General features: G+C 42.2%; 2 protein-coding genes and 1 long non-coding RNA gene across 3 annotated transcripts in view; 2 read left to right on the top strand and 1 right to left on the bottom strand.

The window, feature by feature from the left end:
* Window positions 1-3805, top strand: part of LOC124032286 (glycoprotein-N-acetylgalactosamine 3-beta-galactosyltransferase 1-B-like) — a 17351-nt gene extending 13546 nt beyond the window's left edge. The window contains exon 6 of the mRNA XM_046344557.1: window positions 1863-3805. Coding sequence (XP_046200513.1) covers window positions 1863-2210 — 348 coding nt within the window. The 3' untranslated portion in view covers window positions 2211-3805. The remainder of the gene's footprint in view (window positions 1-1862) is intronic.
* LOC124032287 (tachykinin-3-like) lies at window positions 3373-25849 on the bottom strand. Its single transcript, XM_046344558.1, has 7 exons — window positions 25695-25849; window positions 25041-25165; window positions 23245-23344; window positions 22898-22930; window positions 22663-22716; window positions 4358-4436; window positions 3373-3727 (listed from the first exon to the last, which is right to left on the bottom strand). The coding sequence occupies exons 2-7, from the start codon at window positions 25149-25151 to the stop codon at window positions 3709-3711; spliced, it is 396 nt and encodes a 131-aa protein (XP_046200514.1). The 5' UTR covers window positions 25152-25165; window positions 25695-25849; the 3' UTR covers window positions 3373-3708.
* Window positions 19108-22556, top strand: LOC124032288. The gene is made up of 2 exons (XR_006838250.1): window positions 19108-19639; window positions 21888-22556. It is a non-coding gene; the product is annotated as an uncharacterized LOC124032288 (long non-coding RNA).
* Window positions 25850-26451: the final 602 nt, after the last annotated feature.

A 26451-nucleotide genomic window follows, 5' to 3' on the forward strand; every position in this document is an offset into this window, starting at 1 on the left:
AAGATTTTCTATGGGGTTGAGATCTGGAGACTGGCTAGGCCACTCCAGGACCTTGAAATGCTTCTGACGAAGCCACTCCTTCGTTGCCCGGGCGGTGTGTTTGGAATCATTGTCATGCTGAAAGACCCAGCCACGTTTCATCTTCAATGCCCTTGCTGATGGAAGGAGGTTTTCACTCAAAATCTCACGATACATGGCCCCATTCATTCTTTCCTTTACATGGATCAGTCGTCCTGGTCCCTTTGCAGAAAAACAGCCCTAAACCATGATGTTTCCACTCCCATGCTTCACAGTAGGTATGGTGTTCTTTGGATGCAACTCAGCATTCTTTGTCCTCCAAACACGACGAGTTGAGTTTTTACCAAAAAGTGATATTTTGGTTTCATCTGACCATATGACATTCTCCCAATCTTCTTCTGGATCATCCAAATGCTCTCTAGCAAACTTCAGACGGGCCTGGACATGTACTGGCTTAAGCAGGGGGACACGTCTGGCACTGCAGGATTTGAGTCCCTGGCGGCATAGTGTGTTACTGATGGTAGGCTTTGTTACTTTGGTGCCAGCTCTCTGCAGGTCATTCACTAGGTCCCCCCCGTGCGGTTCTGGGATTTTTGTTCACCGTTCTTGTGATCATTTTGACCCCACAGGGTGAGATCTTGCATGGAGCCCCAGATCAAGGGAGATTATCAGTGGAGTGTACCTATGATGAAAATTACAGGCCTCATCTTTTTAAGTGGGAGAACTTGCACAATTGGTGGCTGACTAAGAGTAGGGGTAGGTGACCCTGGTGTCCTGGCTAAATTCCCTTTCTGGCCCTCATACTATCACAGTCACCTAATCATCCCCAGCTTACAATTGGCTCATTCATCCCCCCTCCTGTCCCTTGTAACTATTCCCCAGGTTGTTGCTGTAAATGAGAATGTGTTCTCAGTCAACTTAGCTGGTGAAAGCAGGGTCAAATAAAATAAATAACTCTTGTGAGTGTGCAGCCGAGAGCACAGCGCTGACACTGACCCTCGTCATCGTACTGGGTCTTACCGTGAACAACGAAAATAGCAACTGCACACCAAGCCAAAAGGTCACCTTTCATTTGCATGGTTCTGAACTTCCACACGATGAGGGCATGTGTAACACCTCAGTGTGTGGACAGCATTCATCTTCTTCTGCAACAATTCCTGTTGAATGTGTTGGTGTAGGTACGAACTTTCAACAACTGATGGGCATGTTCGTGGCGACCGTACTGACGGTCTCCAAATATTCGTAGAACCATACTTACATTCGTAACTTCCGATTGTCTGTCCCACTGGGTCTTTGGCCCTGGTTAGTACAGCTTTAAAATAAATACATCAATTACATTGATGCTGAGGTGGATGATTGCAGTAGAGACAACTCTGTCAACAATAGTAACATTTGCCAATTTGTTACAGATAATACCGCTAGTTCTTTGTGCTTTGCAATGCAAATGAGAAGTCTATTATGAGTCTGTCAGACAGAGACCATCGAGACACACGGCAGGCAATACAATTAGGGTTAAACAAGGGTATTTGTGGTGGAAACACAGCCAGTGTCTCTGCTGTTCGATACCAAGGTAGCCTATTTCCAAATGGTTATCAGACTGACAGTCAAAAAGGGGCAATGAGATTTTCATAGTTCCCAAGATACTGAAAGCCATGTGAAACAGACAGTGAACACCACAATAGTCAAGTATAAATTCAAGCTGTTGAATTGAATATACAAAAATCCCTGCTATTTTTAAGGGTGTGCGATTCGGAGCCTTGGTTCCTGTGTCCCACTCTGTCAACAGATACAGTGAAAGGCCATGGAGTACGTTTTAGAATACTGTGTGTGCTTTCCTTCACCAGGGTCCCCGGTGCTGCTCAGACCTGGCAGTATCCTTTCATTATGTGGATGCAAAGCTGATGTACACACTGGAATACTGGACCTACCACCTCCGTGCCTACGGCTACAGGTACCGCTACAGACCTCCACTACCCCAGGGCCTGGTGGAGCGGCAGGCCCAGACAGAGAGGCCTACAGTGGGTACAGCTGGGAGAGGGAGAACGCCAGCTGGTATTACTGTTGGTGGTGATGGAGACCAGTCCAAAGCCGAGTCCGGGGCAAAGCCTTTGTCAGACAAAGGTGGGAAGGAGACATTGGGTAAAATACCCATTGACAACAGGACTGCAGTCACACAGGAGAGACAAGGGTGATTCTCTCTGTATGGGTTTACATGTGTTTTTGGAACGGGAATGTGTAGTGTATGGGCCAGGATGGGACAATTCCACTTAAATTCAGTCAATTTAAGTTTACTTCCTGAATTGACTGAATTGAAGTGTAATTGACACATGAATAATGAATAAATGATCACCCACATAGTGCTCTTATGGCCAGTTCCACCACAGTGCAGGTTTAATTGATTATGGGGATTTTAGAAATATATATATATTTATCTTTTAAGTGAGTCCATATACTGTAAATCATTTAGCTTGAAAGTCTTAACTGTTTTTATTTGATATCTGTTGCGATTTAATGATATTCTGTTTGAATTGAAATAGTATGCAGTTACTTACCATTCATCTATATCCAGTACTGGACAGTTTATTAGGTGTTACGCACGCCTCTTTCGTTACGCTTGACAACTTGGTACAATAGACTGTGCTGCCCTTTGGAATGCGTAATGCATCTGTTAGGTTTAAAACGTGCATTGTATTTGAGGTTTTGAAGTTTTTAATTTCCACTTTGAAAGTTCAGTCTTGATTTTCCCTTATGAAAAAATGTATCAACCCCTACAAAAAAGTCCATTAATTATAATCCACATAATAATTCTCATTTCTTGTTACTACAGGATTATTTTCTTGCTGTAGCAAACTGACTTATTTAAATCCTACATCTGTAGATGCTTTGAATGTCATGAAGATTGTAAAATGGTCGATATGGTTGGAATGACTTGGCTTCTTTCTTAACGGTAGTTTAAGCCATTTACCTTGTTGTCTTTTTGGGAGGTCGAAGAGAAGATTTCATATCTACCTTAATTTTCTACACTAAACATTGACCTGTATGTTTTTCAGCTGGAATGAAACAAGCAATTTAGGGTGGGATTCAATCCGATTGCCGGTTATTGGCATTGCGGCTTTTAAAGGCCATTTTGTTGACCGTGAATGGGATCTCTGCGAAAGAGGCAACATTGCCTTTGAAAGCCGCAATGCCTATAACCCGTGATTGTATTGAATCCCAGCCCTAGTATACATCATATAACCTTTTGTACTGTATACTCTACCAGTATAATCAGTGGCAGCTGTGGGATCCTGTATTTCCATAGTCTCTCTTTCCATTTGATAAGATATTACAGTTGTGATATGACAAGTACAAAGATTAAATGTTAAATTAATATTTTAATTTACAACAACAAAAGTGTTTTGTCTTGAACTTTTGGGGAAAAAGAACCAACTATGGAAATAGATCATATCAGATGTGACTGTTTTTTTGTGACAATACATGTTATATACAAACTGTATAGTTATTAGTTACTATGACAACCCATCTGGAATGTTACAGTAATATGTTGGTTTGGTCAGTTTAAATTCCATTGAAGTTTTCAGAATACTTTGTTTTTGTAAAATATATTGTTGCTCTTCTGTATTGTATAATAATATCTCCAATCTTCTGAAAAGGGGAGATGGTAGAGATGGGTCCAGATGAATGTCTTGTCTATAACCCACGACGAAACCTGGATCAAAACCGGAACAGTGGATGTACAGTATGATACATTTAGAATCAATAAAGGTTCATAAATGTGTTTTTAAAATGGTATTATAGTTTATTTAATTCAACATGAAATATGAAGCACTTGATTTCTTATTCAATGTATTCTGGTACGTAGAGAGCTGAGCTAAAGCTGTTCATTTGAGTGGAGGCCTACAGAGAATTGTCCTGCACAGCAGGAAATGCAAACTTGTAGTATATTTGAGTTTTAAAAAAGGCTTCAAAAGTTTGTAATTTACACTTTAGAAATTTCAGATTTGATTTGCTAACTAAAAATGTATCAACCCCTACAAAAATGTCCATTAGTTTTAATCCGCATAATTCACATTTCTTGTTGCTGCAGGATTATTTTCTTGCTGTAGCAATCTGGCTCAAATTAAGATCCTACATCTGTAGATGCTTTTGATGTCATGATGATTGTAAAATGGTTGATATGGCTGGAATGACTTGGCTTCTTAACGATTGTTTTTAAGCCAAGTAAACTTGCTGAAATTAATATCATTCATTTGTAATTAACACATGAATGAAAACGGTATATAATGCAAGCAGTCTACTGAGTGACATGGGAGAGAAGATGCCTTACACACTCACTCACCTCAGTCTGCACTTGTTAAAGAATAGACCTCCTTTTCTTGTTTCTGGGTACACCTCCTTCCTCAAAGGACGCATGTTACCTGTAAGACAGAGCCCACACTGAGTGACTTAGCTGAAAATATACTGTACATTTTCTCCATCGTACATTGGATTACTGTAGAGGTATAGATACCGTAGCCTAATTCATATGATCATGTATGCCACTTAGCCAAAGCTTTTATCCAAAGTGACTTAAATACAGTATGATCCCTGTAGGAATTGAATCCATGGCCTTGGTGTTACTAGCACCTCACTCTTATCAACTGAGCCACACAAGCTGAGTTGCAGAGCATCATTATATAGACTATTTTCATGTATGTGTAGCGGATTTGATGGACTATGTCTATTTATGTCAGTTTATCGGTCACAGCGTTATATTTTTTAACAAAATTCAATGTAGCAAACAAGCTAGTGAGCTAGGCCAGCTAGCTATCGAGATGGGCTGCTAGCTAGCTATCGAGATGGGCTGCCAGCTAGCTATCGAGATGGGCTGCCAGCTAGCTATCGAGATGGGCTGCCAGCTAGCTATCGAGATGGGCTGTGTAATGAAGTGCTATTCCCTATGCAAATGACCAGCTTACTGCTATTACATTGCTATAACTGAGACAACACATAACAATGTATTTCCACAGTAAAACATGTTAGGCCTCATACAGGATATCTCACATACACACACTCCTCGCGAGGACACACAGACTTGACTTGCCAAGACAAGAGCGCACACACATACACACACTCATTCCCTCTCCTGGGGATGGGTTCCGAAGACAAAGAGCTCTTCCAACTGCCAATGGGACGCCGACACCAGTCCGGAGGGAACTGCCAATCACCTACCAGCATCCTAGCAGAGGCCTGATCTACCAGAATCTACCTACGTCATACCCATGAATAAAATGACTGTACACAATGTATCGGGGCTCTTGCCTGAAGGTTCCCTCTGAGCTGGACGAATGAGAGTCCGTGCACGCTATGCCAGATATCTCTACATTATAAAATAAACTGTCTTTACTATACCTGATCCACCCTGTCCAGTGTTTCAACTTGGTCTCCTGTATCTATTCATCAACAGCTGCCAGCTAGCTATCGAGATGGGCTGCCAGCTAGCTATCGAGATGGGCTGCTAGCTAGCTATCGAGATGGGCTGCCAGCTAGCTATCGAGAGGGGCTGCTAGCTAGCTATCGAGAGGGGCTGCTAGCTAGCTTCAAAGGGTGCCTGCTCGTTCCCTGGGGGATGCGTGTCCATATCCAAGTAACTATTTTCTAATGTATATTACAGTGATTGTATTGGATGGTTTATTTGTTCAACAGGAGAGTAATGTCATCTCATGGTTCAGGGGGATGCAGAACGTATTTGGGCTGTTATTACAGTAATACTCTGTCATGGTTCTATCATCAGACTTTTGAACTGTTTGTCTCTTGCTGATGTGGTCATCATAAAATGGAGCCGTTTGCTATACAAGACTGGGAGACTGAATGTTAGTGTGTTGATGGAGGAGACTGAAATACTGAATGGTGTTTTGTTTCATTGGGTAATGTCAATTCTATTTTTGTTATTTCTTGAAATTCAATCTCAGATTAATTTCCTATTTAGATCAACTTGATATATGAATATTCATTTATTCAACTTTTGATTGATTATTAAAATGGAGTCACTTGATAAAGTTGTAACATTCTCATGTGCTTCATTATTACACCGCATTTCATATTTCTACCTTACTGCTCTCAGATCTCCATTCTGAGGGTAGTAACATTTTGGGGGCTCGTCTGGGATCTACAACACTGACCAGAGTTGTGGATCGTGAAAAGAACCACAGCTACAAACGCTTGGAGTCCAGAGCAAGCTGGGTTGGGTTAAATGCGGAAGACACATTTCAGTTGAATGCATTCAGTTGAACAAATTACTAGGTATCCCCCTTTTCAGAAGTGTTCGACGTAGACACACATAAGTCAATAGATGGTAGGGGGAATGGCATGAGTTAACATGTAAAAAGCTAGTGTAGGACATTCAAAAACGATTGATCCAGCTCAACGAAATGCAGTCATACAAACTGGCAGCTGTCCTGATTGGGGAAACGCTTGTAGAGGCTCCCACTGTCACGGGCTAATGATGCAGAAATGCATGACTACATTGTGTTACATGAACAGTAAACAGCTGAGTGAGCTGGAAGATGAGGGCGTCGGTCAGCTGCTATTTCTGCAGGATCTTGTCACCCAACTGCTGGGGGACACTGACGACTACACAACAGCCAGAGAGATGAACTGGACTCCAAAGGACAGCAAGAGTCAGACAACAATGTACAGACACACCAACGTACAGCGGCCATGTGGTGGTTCCTGAGGAAGTCGCCATTCCTGACACCAAAAATGCAGAGACCTAGTGTTCTGGTGAGCGTGTCAGACGTGGCAGCCCTTCTGCCACAACATGAATTGGAGGTCTTTGGTGGTCAAATAGCCGATTCAGGTGCTGATATTAGTTATAGTAGAATTTTTTAAGCAAATTGAGGAAACCAGAGCAAACATTTCTGAATCAGAGGTAGTTAGAGCTGTCCTCAAGGTTATCAGAATTGGGCACATTCTTAGAGATGTTCGTTAACTATGAAGGACTTACAGTTGAAATAAAGTCATTTCTCAAATCACACATGAAAGATAAAGCCAGTAGTGAGCCATTGCAAAACGACTAGATGAAGAGACCCCACAGGAATTTGCATATAGGCTTATTGGGTTGAAACAGCGCATAGTGCTGGCCACGAGGGTGCAGACACACTAACATATGACAAACCATTGGTCCAGCATGTTTTCCTTTACACCAAGGGTTCAGTGTCAAACATGCAAATATAGGAAGTGATTTAAAAGCATATGTATCTGATTTTAAGATTAAAGATGATTTCCTTGTAGATCTAATCACTGAGTCAGCAAGGGATGACGCAGAAATCCAAAATCCCATTGGGGTTCTTACAGACAGTGCTCAGTAGTTGCTAATGTATTACAGCAAAGTGAGGGGGGGTGAAAGTGTGACGGAATAAAACCAAGGTCACATACAAGGTGATGTACAGGCAAACAGAGTAGCCATCCAAGAGTTAACTACTCAAGTCACAGTCCTCGCAAAGAACCCAGAAAAAAGGATCAGACCAAAAAGTGAGCGTGGGCAGTGTGCTGATACTTTGGTAGCAAACACAGCAGTGTTAGAAGAAGGAGGATAAGGGGAAATGGAACACCAGTGTGAAACAAGCTAAAGATAAATGTATCTATTGCTTCTTCTGTGGACAGGCTGGCCACCGAGCAGTGGGTTGTCTGCCGAAAGGACAGACTGGGAAACTGGAGGAGGTCACAGGGCGGGGACGACCAGTGACCTCAAACATGGGAAAGTCCCCTCCTGAGGTATTTACTGACCAAACCGACACTACAGCAAGGTCTAATAACATAATTATTCTCACTTTATTCAGAAGATGGACAATACAGTAAATGGGAAAAATACAAAATACATAGCACAGTTAATTGGGGGCAAGTGTCTGCTCTCATGTCTCATGAATGGAGTGTCATGTGAGGCACTATTAGACACAGGCGCACAGGTTAGCATAGTGGGAAAGAAGTGGCTTGAGAAGACACTGCCCACCAATGACACATTACTTGGAGATAAAGAACACCGCAATATGAAAGCAGCAAATGGAACCAGAGTACCCTTTGAGGGGTGGATTGAGGTGCTGGTGGACTTCCAAAGTACCAAATAGGGCTATAACGGTTCCCATGCCAGTGAGCCAGAGCTCTGTTGACTTCCCACTTGTGGGCTTTAATGTTTATTGAGGAGCTCATAAAGGAAGGAGGTCTAAGCCACAACAAAATGGGTTTGACTTGAAATCAAATCAAATGTTATTAGTCACATGTGCTGAATACAACAGGCCTTACAGTGAAATGCTTACTTATGAGCCCCTAACCGACAGTACAGTTTTAAAAATACGGATAAGAATAAGAGATAAAAGGTAACAAGTCATTAGAGAGCATCAGTAAAAAATAACAATATATACAGGGTGGGTGCCGGAGTCAATGTGCGGGGCACCGGTTAGTTGAGGTAGTAAGTACATGTAGGTAGAGTTAATTAAAGTGACTATGCATAGATGACAACAGAGCGTGGCAGTGGTGGTGGTGGGGGGGGGGCAATGTGAATAGTCTGGGTAGCAATTTGACAAAATGTTCAGGAGTCTTATGGCTTGGGGGTAGAAGCTGTTTAGAAACCTCTTGGACCTAGATTTGGTGCTCCGGTACAGCAGGAAGCTTGGCCCCAGTGATGTACTGGGCCGTTCGCACTACCCTCTGTAGTGCCTTGCGGTCGGAGGCCGAGCAGTTGGCCATACCAGGCAGTGATGTATCCAATCAGGATGCTCTCAATGGTGCAGCCGTAGAACCTTTTGAGGATCTGAGGACCCAGGCCAAATCTTTTCAGTCTCCTGAGGGAGATTAGGTTTTGTCGAGCCCTCTTCACGACTGTCATGGTGTGCTTGGACCACGTTAGTTTGTTGGTGATGTGGAGGCCAAGGAACTTGAAGCTCTTAACCTGCACCACTGCAGCCCCATTGATGAGGATGGGGGCGTGCTCAGTCCTCTTTTTCCTGTAGTCCACAATCATCTCCTTTGTCTTGATCACGTTGAGGGAGAGGTTGTTGTCCTGGCACCACACGGGCAGGTCTATGACCTCCTCCCTATAGGCTGTCTTGTTGTTGTCGGTGATCAGGCGTGGCGGATGTGTTGTTACCTACCCTTACCGCCTGCGGGCGGCCCGTCAGGAAGTCCAGGATCCAGTTGCAGAGGGAGGTGTTTAGTCCCACGGTCCTTAGCTTATTGATGAGCTTTCATAGCACTATGGTGTTGAACGCTGAGCTGTAGTCAATGAATAGCATTCTCACATAGGTGTTCCTTTTGTCCACGTGGGAAAGGGCAGTAGGGAGTGCAGTAGAGACTGCATCATCTGTGGATCTGTTGGGGCGATATGCAAATTGGTGTGGGTCTATGGTTTCTGGGATGATGGTGTTGATGTGAGCCATGACCAGCCTTTCAAAGCACTTCATGGCTGCAGACGTGTGTGCTATGGGCCAGTTGTCATTTAGGCAGGTTACCTTAGTGTTCTTGGGCACAGGCATGGTGGTCTGCTTAAAACATGTTGGTATTACAGATTCGGACAGGGAGAGGTTGAAAATGTCAGTGAAGACACTTGCTAGTTGGTCAGCGCATGCTCGCAGTACATGTCCTGGTAATCCAGCCTTGTGAATGTTGACCTGTCTCAAGGTCTTCCTCACATCGGCTGGAGAGAGCGTGATCACACAGTCTTCTGGTACAGCTGGTGCTCTCATGCATGTTTCAGTGTTATTTGCCTCGAAGCGAGCATAGAAGTAGTTTAGCTCATCCGGTAGGCTCGTGTTACTGGGCAGCTCTCGGCTGTGCTTCCCTTTGTAGTCTGTAATGGTTTAAGCCCTGCCACATCAGATGAGCGTCAGAGCCGGTGTAGTACGACTCGATCTTAGTCCTGTATTATTCAACCATGCTGGTCATTTATGAACATTTGAACATCTTGGCCACGTTCTGTTATAATCTCCACCCGGCACAGCCAGAAGAGGACTGGCCACCCCACATATGCTCTCTCTAATTCTCTCTTTCTTTCTTTCTCTCTCTCGGAGGACCTGAGCCCTAGGACCGTGCCCCAGGACTACCTGACATGATGGCTCCTTGCTGTCCCCAGTCCACCTGACTGTGCTGCTGCTCCAGTTTCAACTGTTCTGCCTCTTATTATTATTTGACCATGCTGGTCATTTATGAACATTTGAACATCTTGGTCATGTTCTGTTATAATCTCTACCCGGCACTGCCAGAAGAGGACTGGCCACCCCACATAGCCCGGTTCCTCTCTAGGTTTCTTCCTAGGTTTTGGCCTTTCTAGGGAGTTTTTCCTAGCCACCGTGCTTTTACACCTGCATTGTTTGCTGTTTGGGGTTTTAGGCTGGGTTTCTGTACAGCACTTTGAGATATCAGCTGATGTACGAAGGGCTATATAAATAAATTTGATTTGATTAGATTTGATCTGTATTGACGCTTTGCCTGTTTGATGGTTTGTCGGAGGGCATAGCGGGATTTCTTATAAGCTACCCGGTTAGAGTCCCGATCCCTGAAATCGGCAGCTCTAGCCTTTTGCTCAGTGCAGATGCTGCCTGTAATCCATGGCTTCTGGTTGGGATATGTACGTACGGTCACTGTGGGGACGATGTCATCGATGCACTTATTCATGAAGCCAGTGACAGATGTGATGTACTCCTCAATGCCAATGGAAGAATTCCAGAACATATTCCAGTCTGTGATAGCAAAACAGTCGTGTAGCTTAGCATCTGCTTCATCTGACCACTTTTTTATTGATCTAGTCACTGGTGCGTCCTGCTTTAATTTTTGTAAGCAGTAATCAGGAGAATGGAATTATGGTCAGATTTGCCAAACGGAGGGCGAGAGAGAGCTTTGTATTCATCTCTGTGTGTAGAGTATAGGTGGTCCAGTTCTTTCTCCTCTGGTTGCACATTTAACATGCTGATAGAAATTTGGTAAAACTGATTTAAGTTTCCCTGCATTAAAGTCCCCGGCTACTAGGAGCACCGCCTCTGGGTGAGCGTTTTCTTGTTTGCATATGACGCAATACAGCTCATTCAATGCTATCAGACTGTGGTGGTATGTAAAACAGCTACAAAGAATATAGATGAAAACTCTCTAGGTAGATAGTGTGGTCTACAGCTACTCTACCTCAGGCGAGCAATAGCTCGAGACTTCCTTAGATATCGTGCACCAGATGTTGTTTACAAAAATACATAGACCGCTGTACCTAGTCTTACCAGGCACCACTGTTCTATCCTGCCGGTACATCGTATAACCAGCCAGCTGTATGTTGATGTTGTCGTCATTCAGCTATGACTCCGTAAAGCATAAGATGTTACAGCTTTTAATGTCTCGTTGGTAGTTTAATCTTCCCAATAACTCGTCCATTTTATTGTACAAAGACTGCATGTTTGCTAGCAGAATTGAGGGGCGTGGTTCTTTAGTCGATCGCCTCTGACTCCTCAGAAGGCGGCTCGCCCTCCGGCCTCTCTTTCGCCGCTTCCTCTTCACACAGATCACTGGGGTCGGGTCCTGTTCCCGAGGGAGCCGTATATCCTCCACCTCGGGCTCGCAGAGTCGTGAAAGAAGAAAAAAGATGATCCTAGCCCGTGGTGAGTAATCGTAGTCCTGATGTCAAGAAGTTATTTTTAGTCATAAGAGACTGTAGCGGCAATATTATGTACAAAAATAGTAAAAAAAAAAAAAAAAAGTTACAAACATCGCAGATAAACAAAGAAGAAAACACAATCTGTTGGGGGCACGTAAAACGTCTGCCTTCTGCTCCGGCGCCATCTTTTTTGAGTGCTCTTCTTGGAGAAGCTATGAATGTGAGAAAGAACCCCGCTGACACAGTGGTTAACACAGTGAACTCTATGGCCACCAACTGCACAGACGAGACAGACTTTAGCTACACAGTTAAGTCAGGGAAATCAGGATTCACAATACCAGGCGGGCAAGCTAGGGATGTGAAATATAGAGTCAGAGGCTGGCAAAAGGTGGGTGTAATGTTGTTTCAACCATGTGTTATGTCTCATGAACCAGAAGGACTTTATCTCTACCACAGCAGGGAAGTGAAAAATTAATCACACGATATCTGGCTTGCACCTAGAACATGTCTAGGCAGTACAGAGTCAGTAGTTGCTATTTTCCCTGTGCCCATTTAACTTACACCTCAGGGAGACAAGAAGGGTGCACTCTTTACCATGCAGACAGACCCAGCAGCAGGTGATGGCACCAATGACAAATCGTACAAACTCCAAATGCAATGTGAGAAATGGTATCAAAAAATATATAAAAATAATATATGCCATTTAGCAGACGCTTTTATCCAAAGCGACTTAGTCATGTGTGCATACACGTATCCCCCAGTAAACTTAAGTCATCTAGATCAGGTATTCCCAAACTGGGGTGGACGCACAATGCCGTCGGGGGTACGCCAAATAAAATGTGATCCACTATTTATTTTATATATATATATATATATATATATATATTATTGTTTTCTTGTTTCTTTTCTTCACAATTTCAAACAGTCCGTTTATATTTTCCAACGGGGCTATACATTTGGGTGAGGGTTTTTTCTTGCGTGTGTAGCCTCGTTTCACTGCTAAAAATCTAATTAAACCATCTAGTGTTCAGCAAAATAACAACACAATGCTAACCATGTGTATGTGAAAAATAAAATTTGTCACATACACAAATACAGGTAGCCTAGTGAAATAATGAACATCCAATCACATGAACCATTACTCTCTCGCGGGAATTCCACTAACGTCAGAATGTAGCCAAACGTAGCTGCTGCTCATTCCGTTTGCTCGAAAATTGATAAAGGGTTAAAAAAGGCGCACCAGCTTATATAAGTTTATATAATATAATATACACTACCGTTCAAATGTTTGGCGTCACTTAGAAATGTCCTTGTTTTGGAAAGAAAATCACTTTTTCTGGCCATTAAAACATCAAGTTGATAAGAAATACAGTGTAGACATTGTTAATGTTGTGAATGACTTTTGTAGCAGGAAACAGCTTCAAGGCCAGCATCCCGGAGTCGCCTCTTCATTGTTGACGTTGAGACTGGTGTTTTGCTGGTACTATTTAATGAAGCTGCCAGTTGAGGACTTGTGAGGCGTCTGTTTCTCAAACTAGACACTAATGTACTTGTCCTCTTGCTCAGTTGTGCACCGGGGCCTCCCACTCCTCTTTCTATTCTGGTTAGGGCCAGTTTGCGTTGTTCTGTACACAGCGTTGTACGAGATCTTCAGTTTCTTGGCAATTTCTCACATGGAATAGCCTTCAATTCTCAGAACAAGAATAGACTGATGAGTTTCAGAAGAAAGGTCTTTGTTTCTGACCATTTTCAGCCTGTAATCGAACCCACAAATGCTGATGCTCCAGATACTCAACTAGTCTGAAGGCCAGTTTTATTGCTTTTATTGCTATTGTTTTGTTGCTAACACAACGTGCCATTGGAACAAAGGAGTGATGGTTGCTGATAACGGGCCTCTGTACACCTATGTAGATATTCCATTTTTTTTTTTTAAATCTGCCGTTTCCAGCTACAAAAGTAATTTACAACATTAACAATGTCTAAACTGTATTTCTGATCAATTTGATGTTATTTTAATGGACATGAAATGTGCTTTTCTTTCAAAAACAAGGACATTTCTAAGTGACCCAAAACTTTTGAACGATAGTGTATATTATATTTTTAAAAAGAAACACTGTTTCCCATGCTTGTTCAATGAACCATAAACAATTAATGAGCATGCACCTATGGAACTGTTGTTAAGACACTTACAGACGGTATACAATTAAGGTCACAGTTATGAAAACTTAGGACACTAAAGAGGCCTTTCTACTGACTCTGAAACACGAAAAGATAGATGCCCAGGGTCCCTGCTCATCTGCGTGAACATGCCTTAGGCATGCTGCAAGTAGGTGTGAGGACTCCAAATGTGGCCAGGGCAATAAATTGCAATGTCCGTACTGCGAGATGCCTGAGATAGCGCTACAGGGAGACAGGATGGACAGCTGATCGTCCTCGCAGTGGCAGACCATGTGTAAAAACACCTGCACAGGATCGGTACATCTGAACATCACACCTACGGGACAGGTACAGGATGGCAACAACAACTGCCCGAGTTACACCAGGAATGCACAATCCCTCTATCAATGATCAGACTATCCGCAATAGGCTGAGAGAGGCCGGACTGAGGGCTTGTAGGCCTTTTGTAAGGCAGGTCCTCACCAGACAACGTCACCTATGGGCACAAACCCACCGTTGCTGGATCAGACAGCGCTTGCAAAAAGTGCTCTTCACTGATGAGTCACGGTTGTCTCACCAGGGGTGATGGTCGGATTTGCGTTTATCGTCAAACGAATGAGCGTTACACCGAGGCCTGTACTCTGCAGCGGGATCGATTTGGAGGTGGAGGGACCGTCATGGTCTGGGGTGGTGTGTCACAGCATCATCGGACTGAGGTTGTTGTCATTGCAGGCAATCTCAACGCTGTGCGTTACAAGGAAGACATCCTCCTCCCTAATGTGATACCCTTCCTGCAGGCTCATTCTGACATGACCCTCCAGCATGACAATGCCACCAGCCATACTGCTCGTTCTGTGCGTGATTTCCAGCAAGACAGGAATGTCAGTGTTCTGCCATGGCCAGCAAAGAGCACGGACCTCAATCCCATTGAGCACGTCTGGAACCTGTTGGAACGGAGAGTGAGGGCTAGTGCCATTCCCCCCAGAAATGTCCGGAAACTTGCAGGTGCCTTGGTGGAAGAGTGGGGTAACATCTCACAGCAAGAACTGGTAAATCTGGTGCAGTCCATGAGGAGGAGATGCACTGCAATACTTAATGTAGCTGGTGGCCACACCAGATACTGACTGTTACTTTTTTTATATTGACCCCCCCCCCCTTCGTTCAAGGACACATTATTCAATTTATGTTAGTCACATGTTGTGGAACTTGTTCAGTTTATGTCTCAGTTGTTGAATCTTGTTATGTTCATACAAATATTACACATGTTAAGTTTGCTGAAAATAAATGCAGTTGACAGTGAGAGGACATTTCTTGTTTTGCTGAGTATATGTGCAAAAGTACTCTCACAACTAAATGAACTAAATGAAACCTTCACTCTTGCGCAGACATTTAGAAACAAAAAAAGGGGAGTTTTTTTTAGCAAGAATTAAGACTACTTTCGAGTAGTAAGACATGTATAAAAGCAACAGATACCATTAATAAGAAGTGGATAGGAGCATCTTAGATGGTGAGTTACCGAGTGGCTGGGACAAGCAAGACCCATACTATTGTGGAGGACGTCATTCTTCCTGCTGCCGTGCATATGGCTGGGACAATGCTGGGGGAAAAGGTCAAAAGACTATACAGACAATGTCTTCATCAAACAACACTGTTTCACAACGCATCAGTAACATGGCAGGAGATGTTTTGAAACAATTACTGATTTGCATACATGCCAGTGAATTCTATGTGTTACAGCTGGATGAGTCAACAGACGTGGTGGGCCTGGCACAGCTCCTGGTATATGTCTGTTACAGCTGGATGAGTCAACATATGTGGTGGGCCTGGCACAGCTCCTGGTATATGTCTGTTACAGCTGGATGAGTCAACATATGTGGTGGGCCTGGCACAGCTCCTGGTATATGTCTGTTACAGCTGGATGAGTCAACATATGTGGTGGGCCTGGCACAGCTCCTGGTATATGTCTGTTACAGCTGGATGAGTCAACATACGTGGTGGGCCTGGCACAGCTCCTGGTATATGTCTGTTACAGCTGGATGAGTCAACATACGTGGCGGGCCTGGCACAGCTCCTGGTATATGTCTGTTACAGCTGGATGAGTCAACAGACGTGGCAGGCCTGGCACAGCTCCTGGTATATGTCTGTTACAGCTGGATGAGTCAGACGTGGCAGGCCTGGCACAGCTCCTGGTATATGTCTGTTACAGCTGGATGAGTCAACAGACGTGGCACAGCTCCTGGTATATGTCTGTTACAGCTGGATGAGTCAGACGTGGCAGGCCTGGCACAGCTCCTGGTATATGTCTGTTACAGCTGGATGAGTCAACAGACGTGGCAGGCCTGGCACAGCTCCTGGTATATGTCTGTTACAGCTGGATGAGTCAACAGACGTGGCGGGCCTGGCACAGCTCCTGATAATCTCTACTATGCCTCATCTTTTACAATATACACAGATAACAATCCCCTTATATTTGTGATGAGTACTGTCAGGTTTAACGTTGTAGGGCACAGATGGGTGCGTGAACTAGCAAACTTACATTTTTACATTTAGTACCGCCCAGGGAAAGTCAATATTGACGCAGACACTCTATCCAGAAACCCACTTGACCTCCAATAAGGGTGAATGAGAGTTCACCAACAACATGACTCAAGATGTAATTACTGCCATCTGGAAGGAAAGTAAAGCTGTCAAAGAAAAGGAGGCTATGTGGGCAGCTGCTCTGTCAATCAGTCTTCCAGTTCCTGACAACACTAATGTCTGGGAAGACATGATACCGTTAACCGTTGGGGACATCCAAGCTGCCGAAAGAGGTTAAAGGGGCGACAACCAACAGACACCGAGAAAAGGCAACTGCGTGTGAGAGCCAAACGCTTGCTCATATTGTACATTCATAGACTCTACTCGTCACGGAGCAACACTTACTCACCACAGTTCCTTCTCTTTGGCCAACTACCCCGCCTGCCCATTGACCAGTTGCTTGGCCTCAATCAGTGTGCTTCCAGTTGAAGCTCGCATCCGCTACAAGACCATGGTGCTTGCCTACGGAGCTGTGAGGGGAACGGCACCTCAGTACCTCCAGGCTCTGATCAGGCCCTACACCCAAACAAGGGCACTGCGTTCATCCACCTCTGGCCTGCTCGCCTCCCTACCACTGAGGAAGTACAGCTCCCGCTCAGCCCAGTCAAAACTGTTCGCTGCCCTGGCCCCCCAATGGTGGAACAAACTCCCTCACGACGCCAGGACAGCGGAGTCAATCACCACCTTCCGGAGACACCTGAAACCCCACCTCTTTAAGGAATACCTAGGATAGGTTAAGTAATCCCTCTCACCCCACCCCCCCTAAGTTTTAGATGCACTATTGTTAAGTGACTGTCCCACTGGATGTCATAAGGTGATTGCACCAATTTGTAAGTCGCTCTGGATAAGAGCGTCTGCTAAATGACTTAAATGTAAATGTAAATGTACAACCAGTCTACACTCAGAACTAGGCAACCAAAATGCAGGAAGCTTAACAAGTTGCATCTGAAAACAGTAGAGAGTCCTCTGCTAAAGGCAAAAGACATTACGACCATGGTGCAGTGGCCCTCCAAACTGGAGATAGAGTCTTGGTGAAGAATAAGTTAGAGAGAGGAGAACCAGGCAAGTTGCAGGCCTACTGGGACACTGCCATGCACAGGGTGGTAATAAAGATTGGGGAAGGACCAGTCTACAAGGTGAAAAGGGAGAATGGTGCTAAGGGCATCAGAGTGCTCCATAGCAACATGCTGTTGTTAGTGAACGACATACCTGTGTGAAACATGAGACCTTGGAAGAGAGGAAACAGTATGCTAGTAAAAGGACATGGAACATGGAGGAGAGATGGGGATGAAACTTCAGAAGAATCTAATGAGGAGGAAGACTTCTGTTCTCGTGGAGTTCACCCAGTTGCAAGCGCAAAACACCCAAGACCTCAGATAAAATCACTGACAGAAGAGGCCTATATGTTTCATCCCTGTATTCAGGATACAGAAAGTAGTTAGTATGAGAACATGAAGCAGGAATCAGAGGTCCTAGAAGAACCAAACAATGAGGATTGGGACAATGCCGAAGGGAGAGAGGACCATGTTGAAAGGAGAGATGATACTCCCGAAACTGTAGTTGGGCCCAATCCAGACAATGGTTGTTCATGTATGAATGACGTCATGGATTCAGATCAGCAGTGCGTAGAGGAAGGGATGGATATCAGAAGATCCCAATGTATCCAAAAACCCGTGGTGGAAAAAGTACTCAAAAGTCATACTTGAGTAAAAGTAAAGATACCTTAATAGAATATGACTCAAGTAAAAGTGAAAGTCACCCAGTAAAATACTACTTGAGTAAAAGTCTAAAAGTATTTGGTTTTAAATATACTTAAGTATCAAAAGTACATGGAATTGCTAAAATGTACTTAAGTATAAAAAGGAAAAGTATGAATCATTTCAAATTCCTTATATCATGCAAACCGATAGCATCATTTCCTTTTTTTTGTATATACATTTACGGATAGCCAGGGGCACACTACAACACTGACATTAATTTACAAACAAAACATTTGTGTTTAGTGAGTCTGCCAGATCAGAGGCAGTAGGGATGAACAGGGATGTTCTTTTGATAAATGCGTGAACTGGACTATTTTCCTGTCCATTCAAAACGAGTACTTTTGGGTGTCAGGGAAAATGTATAGAGTGAAAAGTATATTATTTTCTTCAGGAATGTAGTGAAGTAAAACTAGAAGTTGTCAAAAATATAAATAGCAAAGTAAACTACAGATAGCACAAAAAACAACTTGAGGTACTTTAAAGTATTTTTTACTTAAGTACTTTACACCACTGCCTAAAACCAAGGAGCAAGCTAACTTATGACACACTTGGACTGCCAACATACCAGGTGTGCTTATAGCAAACTCTACCACCCACTCCACCAATATGCATGTCTACTTACCAATGTCAGCAGTGTGACCAATATCAATACCAGTGCTGAAACCTATACAGAACACCAGACATACTGCTCAGTTACAGACTTGCTGAGTAATAACAGGAGGGACTATTTAAAGAGGGTGAGCGTGTCAGGTTGCAAATAATTGAGTTAGAACTTAAAGTACATGAGATTCAAGGGACACCTTTTCTATTTTGCTGGACTAAGTCTATCCATTCCTATGCAGTCAGGTATTTATTATGCAACAGTAGATGCAATTACAGTCAGGACACAAGAGGGCGCTCTAACTTAGGAATCAAGGAATCAAGGAATCAAAGGAGTAAGTACTGAGCTGGCTTCAGTGTTGACATATTCGCAGTTTTCCAGCGAAATTGGGCTACTTTGAAAACGATGTCGCGGGTGAAAATGCATTGGTCGCGGGTGGCGGGTTTTTGGGCTACTTTCAATTGCACCGCAATCGTATTTCTTCTTAATATATATATATATATATATTTCACTGAGTCAGGGAGACAGAGCAGCACGTGCGTACATCGTGATAACTTTTTACCGTTTGTAGGTAGGCTATTTAGATGGGTCATTATGGAGACACAATTTTTTCCATAAAACATTAACAAGCTAGAACTGATAACGGCGAGAATGCATTTGAAATCGACACTAGGCGCACTAGAGCACTTTAGATACATTCGCTCAGAGGTGGTTAAAAGTAAACTGCATTTTTGAAGGTGAATTTTCTTATGGATAACCGTATCAGGCGAAGGGTTTTACTCATGCTTAGTTCTAGGAAAATTTGAAATGGAAGTTATGAAACTCCCTCGCGTGCTTGTGATATGGGGAAATGTCCTTAATGAAAATCACATTACATGTGGGGACTGATAGGCGACATTTGCATCTGATGTCCATCAAGTAAGCTATTCATTTATATGCCATTCTCGGCTACTGGAGCCTGTCATTTGATACAGTATGGTGAAATGATTATATCACTGGAGTCGATGCAAATCCATTTGTGCCACTTGTGTAGCCTACCTGGAGCTGGCAAACGGATTTAATAGAATATAATTCAGTTTGTTGTTGTATCCTTGTGTAATTATGCAATTATTAATGGACATGTTTAGTTAAATTAAATGGGAAGTTATCAATTGTGATCATGTTCACAGCTCTATCACAAATGTATCATTCTCCATTGTGGATTTTCTCCTGAAATGAGATGTTGGCATGTTGGCCTATCAGGGGCTATAGGCCACCTGCATCTGGCACAGTTGAATTGCAATTATATTGAATTATATTATATTTCCTATTGAAATAACAAGTCAATCTCGCAAATAGGCGATTTATGTTTGTAGTCTTAACATTTGGCAGATAATGACGGCACAATTGCGAGAAAATAGACTAACATTCGTTTTTTAAAGTTTGTCCAAGTGATTATTGCAGAGATTTCGAGACCCTCTGTCCAATTTTCATCACTCAAACTTTCAGGTCGATGTATCTATAGTTATGCACGTGCACAAACAGGGTTCATTTAAGCAATAAAGCACGAGGGGGTGTGGTATATGGCCAATACACTACGGCTAAGGGCTGTTCTTATGCATGATGCATCGCGGAGTGCCTGGACACAGCCCTTAGTCGTGGTATATTGGTCATATACCATAAACGCCAGAGGTTCCTTATTGCTATTATAAATTGGTCACCAACGTAATTAGAGCAGTACAAATAAATGTTGTGTCATGCTGTTCTTATGCATGATGCATTGCGGAGTGCCTGGTCACAGCCCTTAGTCGTGATATATTGGTCATATACCATAAACACCAGAGGTGCCTTATTGCTATTATAAACTGGTCACCAACGTAATTAGAGCAGTACAAATAAATGTTGTGTCATACCTGTGGTATAAGGTCTGATATGCCACTCATGTCAGCCAATCAGCATTCAGGGCTCAAACCACCCAGTTTATAATTATAATTTAGTGCTGAATGCTGATTGGTTGAAAGCCATGGTATATTAGATGTTTACCATTCTAATTACATTGGTAACCAGTTTATAATAGCAATAAGGCAATTTAGGGATTTGTGGTAAATGGCCAATATACCACGGCTAAGGGCTGTTCTTACCACACCTCCTCCAGCCTTACTGCATAATCAAAGCAGTCAAAACAAGTTAAATCAACATCCATTGATGGACAATGATCTGGAGAGTTTAATAAGGGTGTTTTATCTTTTCTCTTGCGACTTATTCTTAAACTCGTAAGAATTATTATTTTGATGAAAAAACAAATTTTGCTTCTTAGTCTAAGTCGTTAAAAATGACATTGATATTCCTTCTTAATTCGGTTGATAACTTTATGGAAAAGGGGTTATTGGATAAATGTGGCAACACTTGCAACATTTCTTATGGGCTAGTGGTCAGGCCTTGTGGGTGGGTTTTCAGAGGTCATTGGCCTATACATTTTAGCTCGACCTGGCAACCTTGGCTGGCTTCATTATTAAAACGGAGTTACTTGATAAAGTTGAAACATTCTCATGTGCTTCCTTTTTTCCACCTCATTTCATGTAAATATTCCTTTATTTGTACTTTGTTGTTGATGAGTTACAGGGTGTTTAGCAACATGGTCTGACATTCTTTGTAATGTTTATAGGTCATGGGGTTATATTTTTGATGAAAATTCAATGTAGCAAACAAGCTAGTGAGCTAGGCCAGCTAGCTATCGAGATGGGCTTGTCACACCTTGGTGATTGTATTTTGTGTTTTTGTTATGTTTGGGTAGGCCAGGGTGTGACATGGGTTTATATGTTGTTTTTCGTATTGGGGTTTGCAGTATTTGGGATCGCGGCTGATTAGGGGTGTGTCTAGTATAGGCTTGGCTGCCTGAGGCGATTCTCAATCAGTCAGGCGATTCTCGTTGTCTCTGATTGGGAACCGTATTTAGGCAGCCTGACTTTCATTTACATTTACATTTAAGTCATTTAGCAGACTTTCGCTTTGTATTTCGTGGGTGATTGTTCCTGTCTTTGTGTAGTATTCACCAGATAGGCTGTAATTAGTTTCACGTTCCGTTTGTTGTTTTCGTCTTTCAGTTATTTCATGTACCGCGATTCTTTCATTAAAGTCATGAGTAACCAACACGCTGCATTTCGGTCCGACCCTCTTCTTTCAACAGACGAACGCCGTTACAGGGCTGCCAGCTAGCTATCGAGATGGGCTGCCAGCTAGCTATCGAGATGGGCTGCCAGCTAGCTATCGAGATGGGCTGCCAGCTAGCTATCGAGATGGGCTGCCAGCTAGCTATCGAGATGGGCTGCTAGCTAGCTATTGAGATGGGCTGCCAGCTAGCTATCGAGAGGGGCTGCTAGCTAGCTTCAAAGGGTGCCTGCTCGTTCACTGGGGGGGATGCGTGTCCATATCCAAGTAACTATTTTCTAATGTATATTACAGTGAATGTATTGGATGGTTTATTTGTTCAACAGGAGAGTAATGTCATCTCATGGTTCAGGGGGATGCAGAACGTATTTGGGCTGTTATTACAGTAATACTCTGTCATGGTTCTATCATCAGACTTTTGAACTGTTTGTCTCTTGCTGATGTGGTCATCATAAAATGGAGCCGTTTGCTATACAAGACTGGGAGACTGAATGTTAGTGTGTTGATGGAGGAGACTGAAATACTGAATGGTGTTTTGTTTCATTGGGTAATGTCAATTCTATTTTTGTTATTTCTTGAAATTCAATCTAAGAATCATTTCATCTTTATGTAAACTTATTTGATATGAATATGAATTTATTTAACTTTTGATTGATTATGAAAACAGAGTCACTTGATACAATTGAAACATTCTCACGTGCTTCCTTTTTTACACCACATTTCATATGACCTCCTTACTGCTCTCAGATCTCCATCCTGAGGCTAATAACATATACCCATCCACCTACACTCACCAAGTTCAGAGTTTCTTCTGCCCATAAGCCCAACAAAGACATCGTCCATCTCCCCTGTTACAAAAAAGGCTTAGGTCATTATCAAATGCAGGTGTTCACAGTATGTTTACATTTTTTAGGACCTTGGGTATGAATTAGCATTATATGACACGAAATGCCGCATAATTTTCAATGAAAGATAATAACATTTCTATTGATATGTAAAAGAAACAGCAAATGAATGGTTACTACTAACTTTTATGGGGAGATGGTGGTAGATCATTTATATCTAGGGAAAAACAAGTCAAATGTCAAAAAATCATAAATCCCAATAGATCTCCAATAAAAAGTGAATTAGTCCTATGAAGAATGTCCTTTACCAGCAGTGAACAGCAGCATCAGCATTGAACATGTTATGAAATAATTAAAGATGCATCATTGGTATTAAACACTTCTATCCATCATGAAAGGCCTGAGTCAACACATCATCTCTTTAGGCCAGGGCAAGCACTTTGTGACAACTGTTGTCTGCTGATGTAAAAAGGTATTTCTAAATAACTTTAGTTTGATCCAGGATGTGGAGCAGACAGAGCAGACACTTACCAGCGCTCCTTCTCCCCATCAGCCCGACGAAGCTGTCATAATCCAGACCGTTATATCTCTTCAAAATGGTCCGCTGGATGTTTCCCAAACCTGGACCCTCCTGTAATGATGACACATGATTGTATTCAGTGTTTTTTATTTTATGTTCAATCACTTGTGCAAGTTTTTAGGTGTAATTGGTATACTCCCGGGTACAAAACTCTGAACTGATAACACTTGTAATCCCCCCATTTTACGTTCAAAACCTTGCATACATTGGGGTTTCACACATCGTTCACCCCTGAGTCATCCATGCCAAAATCTTTTCTGTGAAATACCATGAGAACATGTTGTTTGGTCACCAATACATCAGATAACGATAGGCTAACCATTTAATCATTTTAACTACCATTTAATCCAATAGCAAAAAAAACAACGTTAGTTTTTATAGTGTTGAATAGAAAGAATAGTAGATGGTAAGTATAATTTCTCATACAGTATATTTGTATCCAGTGGTAGATTGTGAGAATATTGAGAAACATGGAAAGCTTATAGTTTAATTATCCTTATAAATGACATACGTAGCGTAGGACAAATGATCAAAACTAGTGGTATTGTAAAGCAGTTGGCCACTGTAAAAACATAGCACTGTGTTGTGTGTCATTTGTGACTCATGCAACATTTTTCAAGATCACTTTTTACATTTTATTTTTTTAACCTTTTTACCCATATTTTGTACTTTTTTTCTCTGCTTACAGTATCAATGCAATTCAGATAACGAGTGGAATATAATAGAATAATATGATATATTTAGGTATTTCAGCAGTGCATTGTACACTACACTATAATTCCAAATGGTAGCACATAGTGACTATTTCTACTTTGTCCTGTTGAAGCACACTGGCTAATGGAGAATGATGATGTAGTATTTACAGCCACATCCATATATGATTCGGTTTTACCTTCCAGCATAAATTTGTCAAATTGACACATTTATGAGGTAAATATATAGAAATGTACAGTGTTCAGCAGTAATCAAACTATAATGTTAACTAGGCACTACATACATTTGTTTCAGTAGTTATTAGTGTTGAGCAGTTTGATTAAGTGATAGTTAATTGTATTGTTAACAAATGACATTTTAAAAAAGTAAAGAGGATATTGCATTTTGAAAAGCAGATAATTAGATTGAATATGTATCCAAATTGGAAGAGTGATTTGGTGCAGTGGACAAGAGACTTTGTGAATTAGCTTGTTGTACTCAGTCAATTGAACATGTTGATGATCTGTTTAGATTTGTGTGCTTAGAGTTGTGAAAATGTAACACATACTGTACTTGTGAAAATTGCACCAAAGTGATTGGAGAAAAAAAAATGTAAGCACCCATGGTCATTCCACCCTCCAAAGATCAATGTGATGACGTTGCATCAGCTTGGGAAACAATTTGGATTTTCAAAAAGTAATCAATGAATGGCATTGCATCTCTTTTTCACCCAACTTTTAACCTACATCCAATTATATGGTAAATAGTTTTGTTGATTTCACGTTTAATTATTCGACAACTCAACCAAATGTAAATCCAAACTAGACGTTGAACTAACGTTTGTTCCCAGTGGGCAAGGTCTGGTGAAATATGAAGGAATTCATTCATTCTAACTCATTTCATGTTTTCATGTCATATAAAACAATGTTATCTCTCCACAGTCCGGCTTTGATTCAACCTATTAATTGGCTATAGTGTGTTTTATCAGTAATTTGAATTCATAAATAATATTTATTGTATTAAATTGAAACATTAGGCTGAGAAACTTCCATACCTCTGAGTCGGTTGATCTGTGTGCCCCAGCCGCAGGTTCCTCGCAGCTGGACTGGCTTGAGTGGAGTTTCATGGCGACAAACAAAGCCACCAGCAAAATGCCGCTTCTCATCTTTTTACCACCACCTGTAAGGTGAGTGACGATGGGTTAGCAACAATATAGCCAAACAACTTGAAAAGTTTGGATAAGAGCTCCGCGGAAACCAAACTCGCATCACATTTGAGCCTGGTTTTACGCGAATTAATATTGTCCCTCAATAAATATAATATAGCTGACAGATATGACTCTACAATACAATCTTTAAAAAAAATGAAAATAAAAAGACCCAAAAGGAAATGGCTTCTTGTTTGAAAATACACATAATGCGCACTGAAATGTTGCCATGCATTTTGAATTTAAAGTCTATATTAATAAACAATGGCAGTTATTTTTGCTTTGTTCTGATGTTTTCAAGGACATTAATCATGTTTCAACAACAACAAGTCCAATATTTATGTTTTTTTCCCGCTGCATTCAAGGTTGGGTTATCAGCGTCTCCAAATGTCGCTGAAATATGCACGCCATTTGACAAGCATAGCAATCATTTAAAAACATCTAGATATATAATACATCATATATACAGGGCATATTTCTCTCAAATATATACTTATTTACCTGTTTTCCGATCGAAGTGGTAATATTCTGTTACACCGCGCGTGTGCCCAGGTGCGTTCTGGAGTGAGGAAAGGCGTGAATAAACTCCTGCAGTGCAGCGACGAGATCCACGAAGAAAGTGAGAGGTCCAGTCCACCTCTTTTTATTAAATGATAGCTGGGTATCTGCGCGAGTCCAATCGGCTGCAGAAACGTAGGTGGGTTCTCGACGTCATAGCACATTCTCGTGTACACTCATATTCATACTACTCGTGATGATGACCATGCTGTTCAAATAGAGCCCGTGGCGCCTAGCTGTCATCGGAAAAACGAACACCATGATCCATTCAATGGCCTCAAACGTTCCATAGTCCTATTCTTTGATACATGACACAAATCTAATTGGTACGGAAGATAAGTGCATTATGGTTCATTTTGGTTTTTGCTCTGCCTTAGTTAACTGCTAAATAGCTGCTCTCATCGTGGTGGCCTGTGCTCTTGATCGCTTAATTGTAGTGGTCATTGACAAGAGCCCAATCCGTCTAGGAAGTCATTATAGACTATAGAGATAGGAGCTGCCACAACACCGTGAGACTACATGGATGGACGTCTTGGAGACAGCTAATTGAGCTGCTGCCTGCTTGCTGGGTTGATTAGCTGAAAGAGATCCTGTAAAGATGTCAAAGTGATTGGCAGTCAGTCAGTGTGTGTGTGTGTGTTTCCAAAGGTCTTTTTAAATTGCTTCCTCTGCTGCTAAATTCCTACTTAAACGCTTTTGA

Source organism: Oncorhynchus gorbuscha, linkage group LG03, assembly GCF_021184085.1.
Source record: "Oncorhynchus gorbuscha isolate QuinsamMale2020 ecotype Even-year linkage group LG03, OgorEven_v1.0, whole genome shotgun sequence".
NCBI classification, from domain to species: Eukaryota; Metazoa; Chordata; class Actinopteri; order Salmoniformes; family Salmonidae; genus Oncorhynchus; species Oncorhynchus gorbuscha.

Excerpts from the sequence above, each read along its gene's own strand:
- LOC124032287 (XM_046344558.1), bottom strand. The coding sequence starts at position 25,151 with ATGAGAAGCGGCATTTTGCTGGTGGCTTTGTTTGTCGCCATGAAACTC. Across the intron at positions 22,931-23,244 it reads GATGGGGAGAAGGAGCGCTG|ATATAAATGATCTACCACCA; the intron begins GTAAGTGTCTGC and ends GTTTTTCCCTAG. Across the intron at positions 22,717-22,897 it reads ACCACCATCTCCCCATAAAA|GGGAGATGGACGATGTCTTT; the intron begins GTTAGTAGTAAC and ends TTTTTGTAACAG.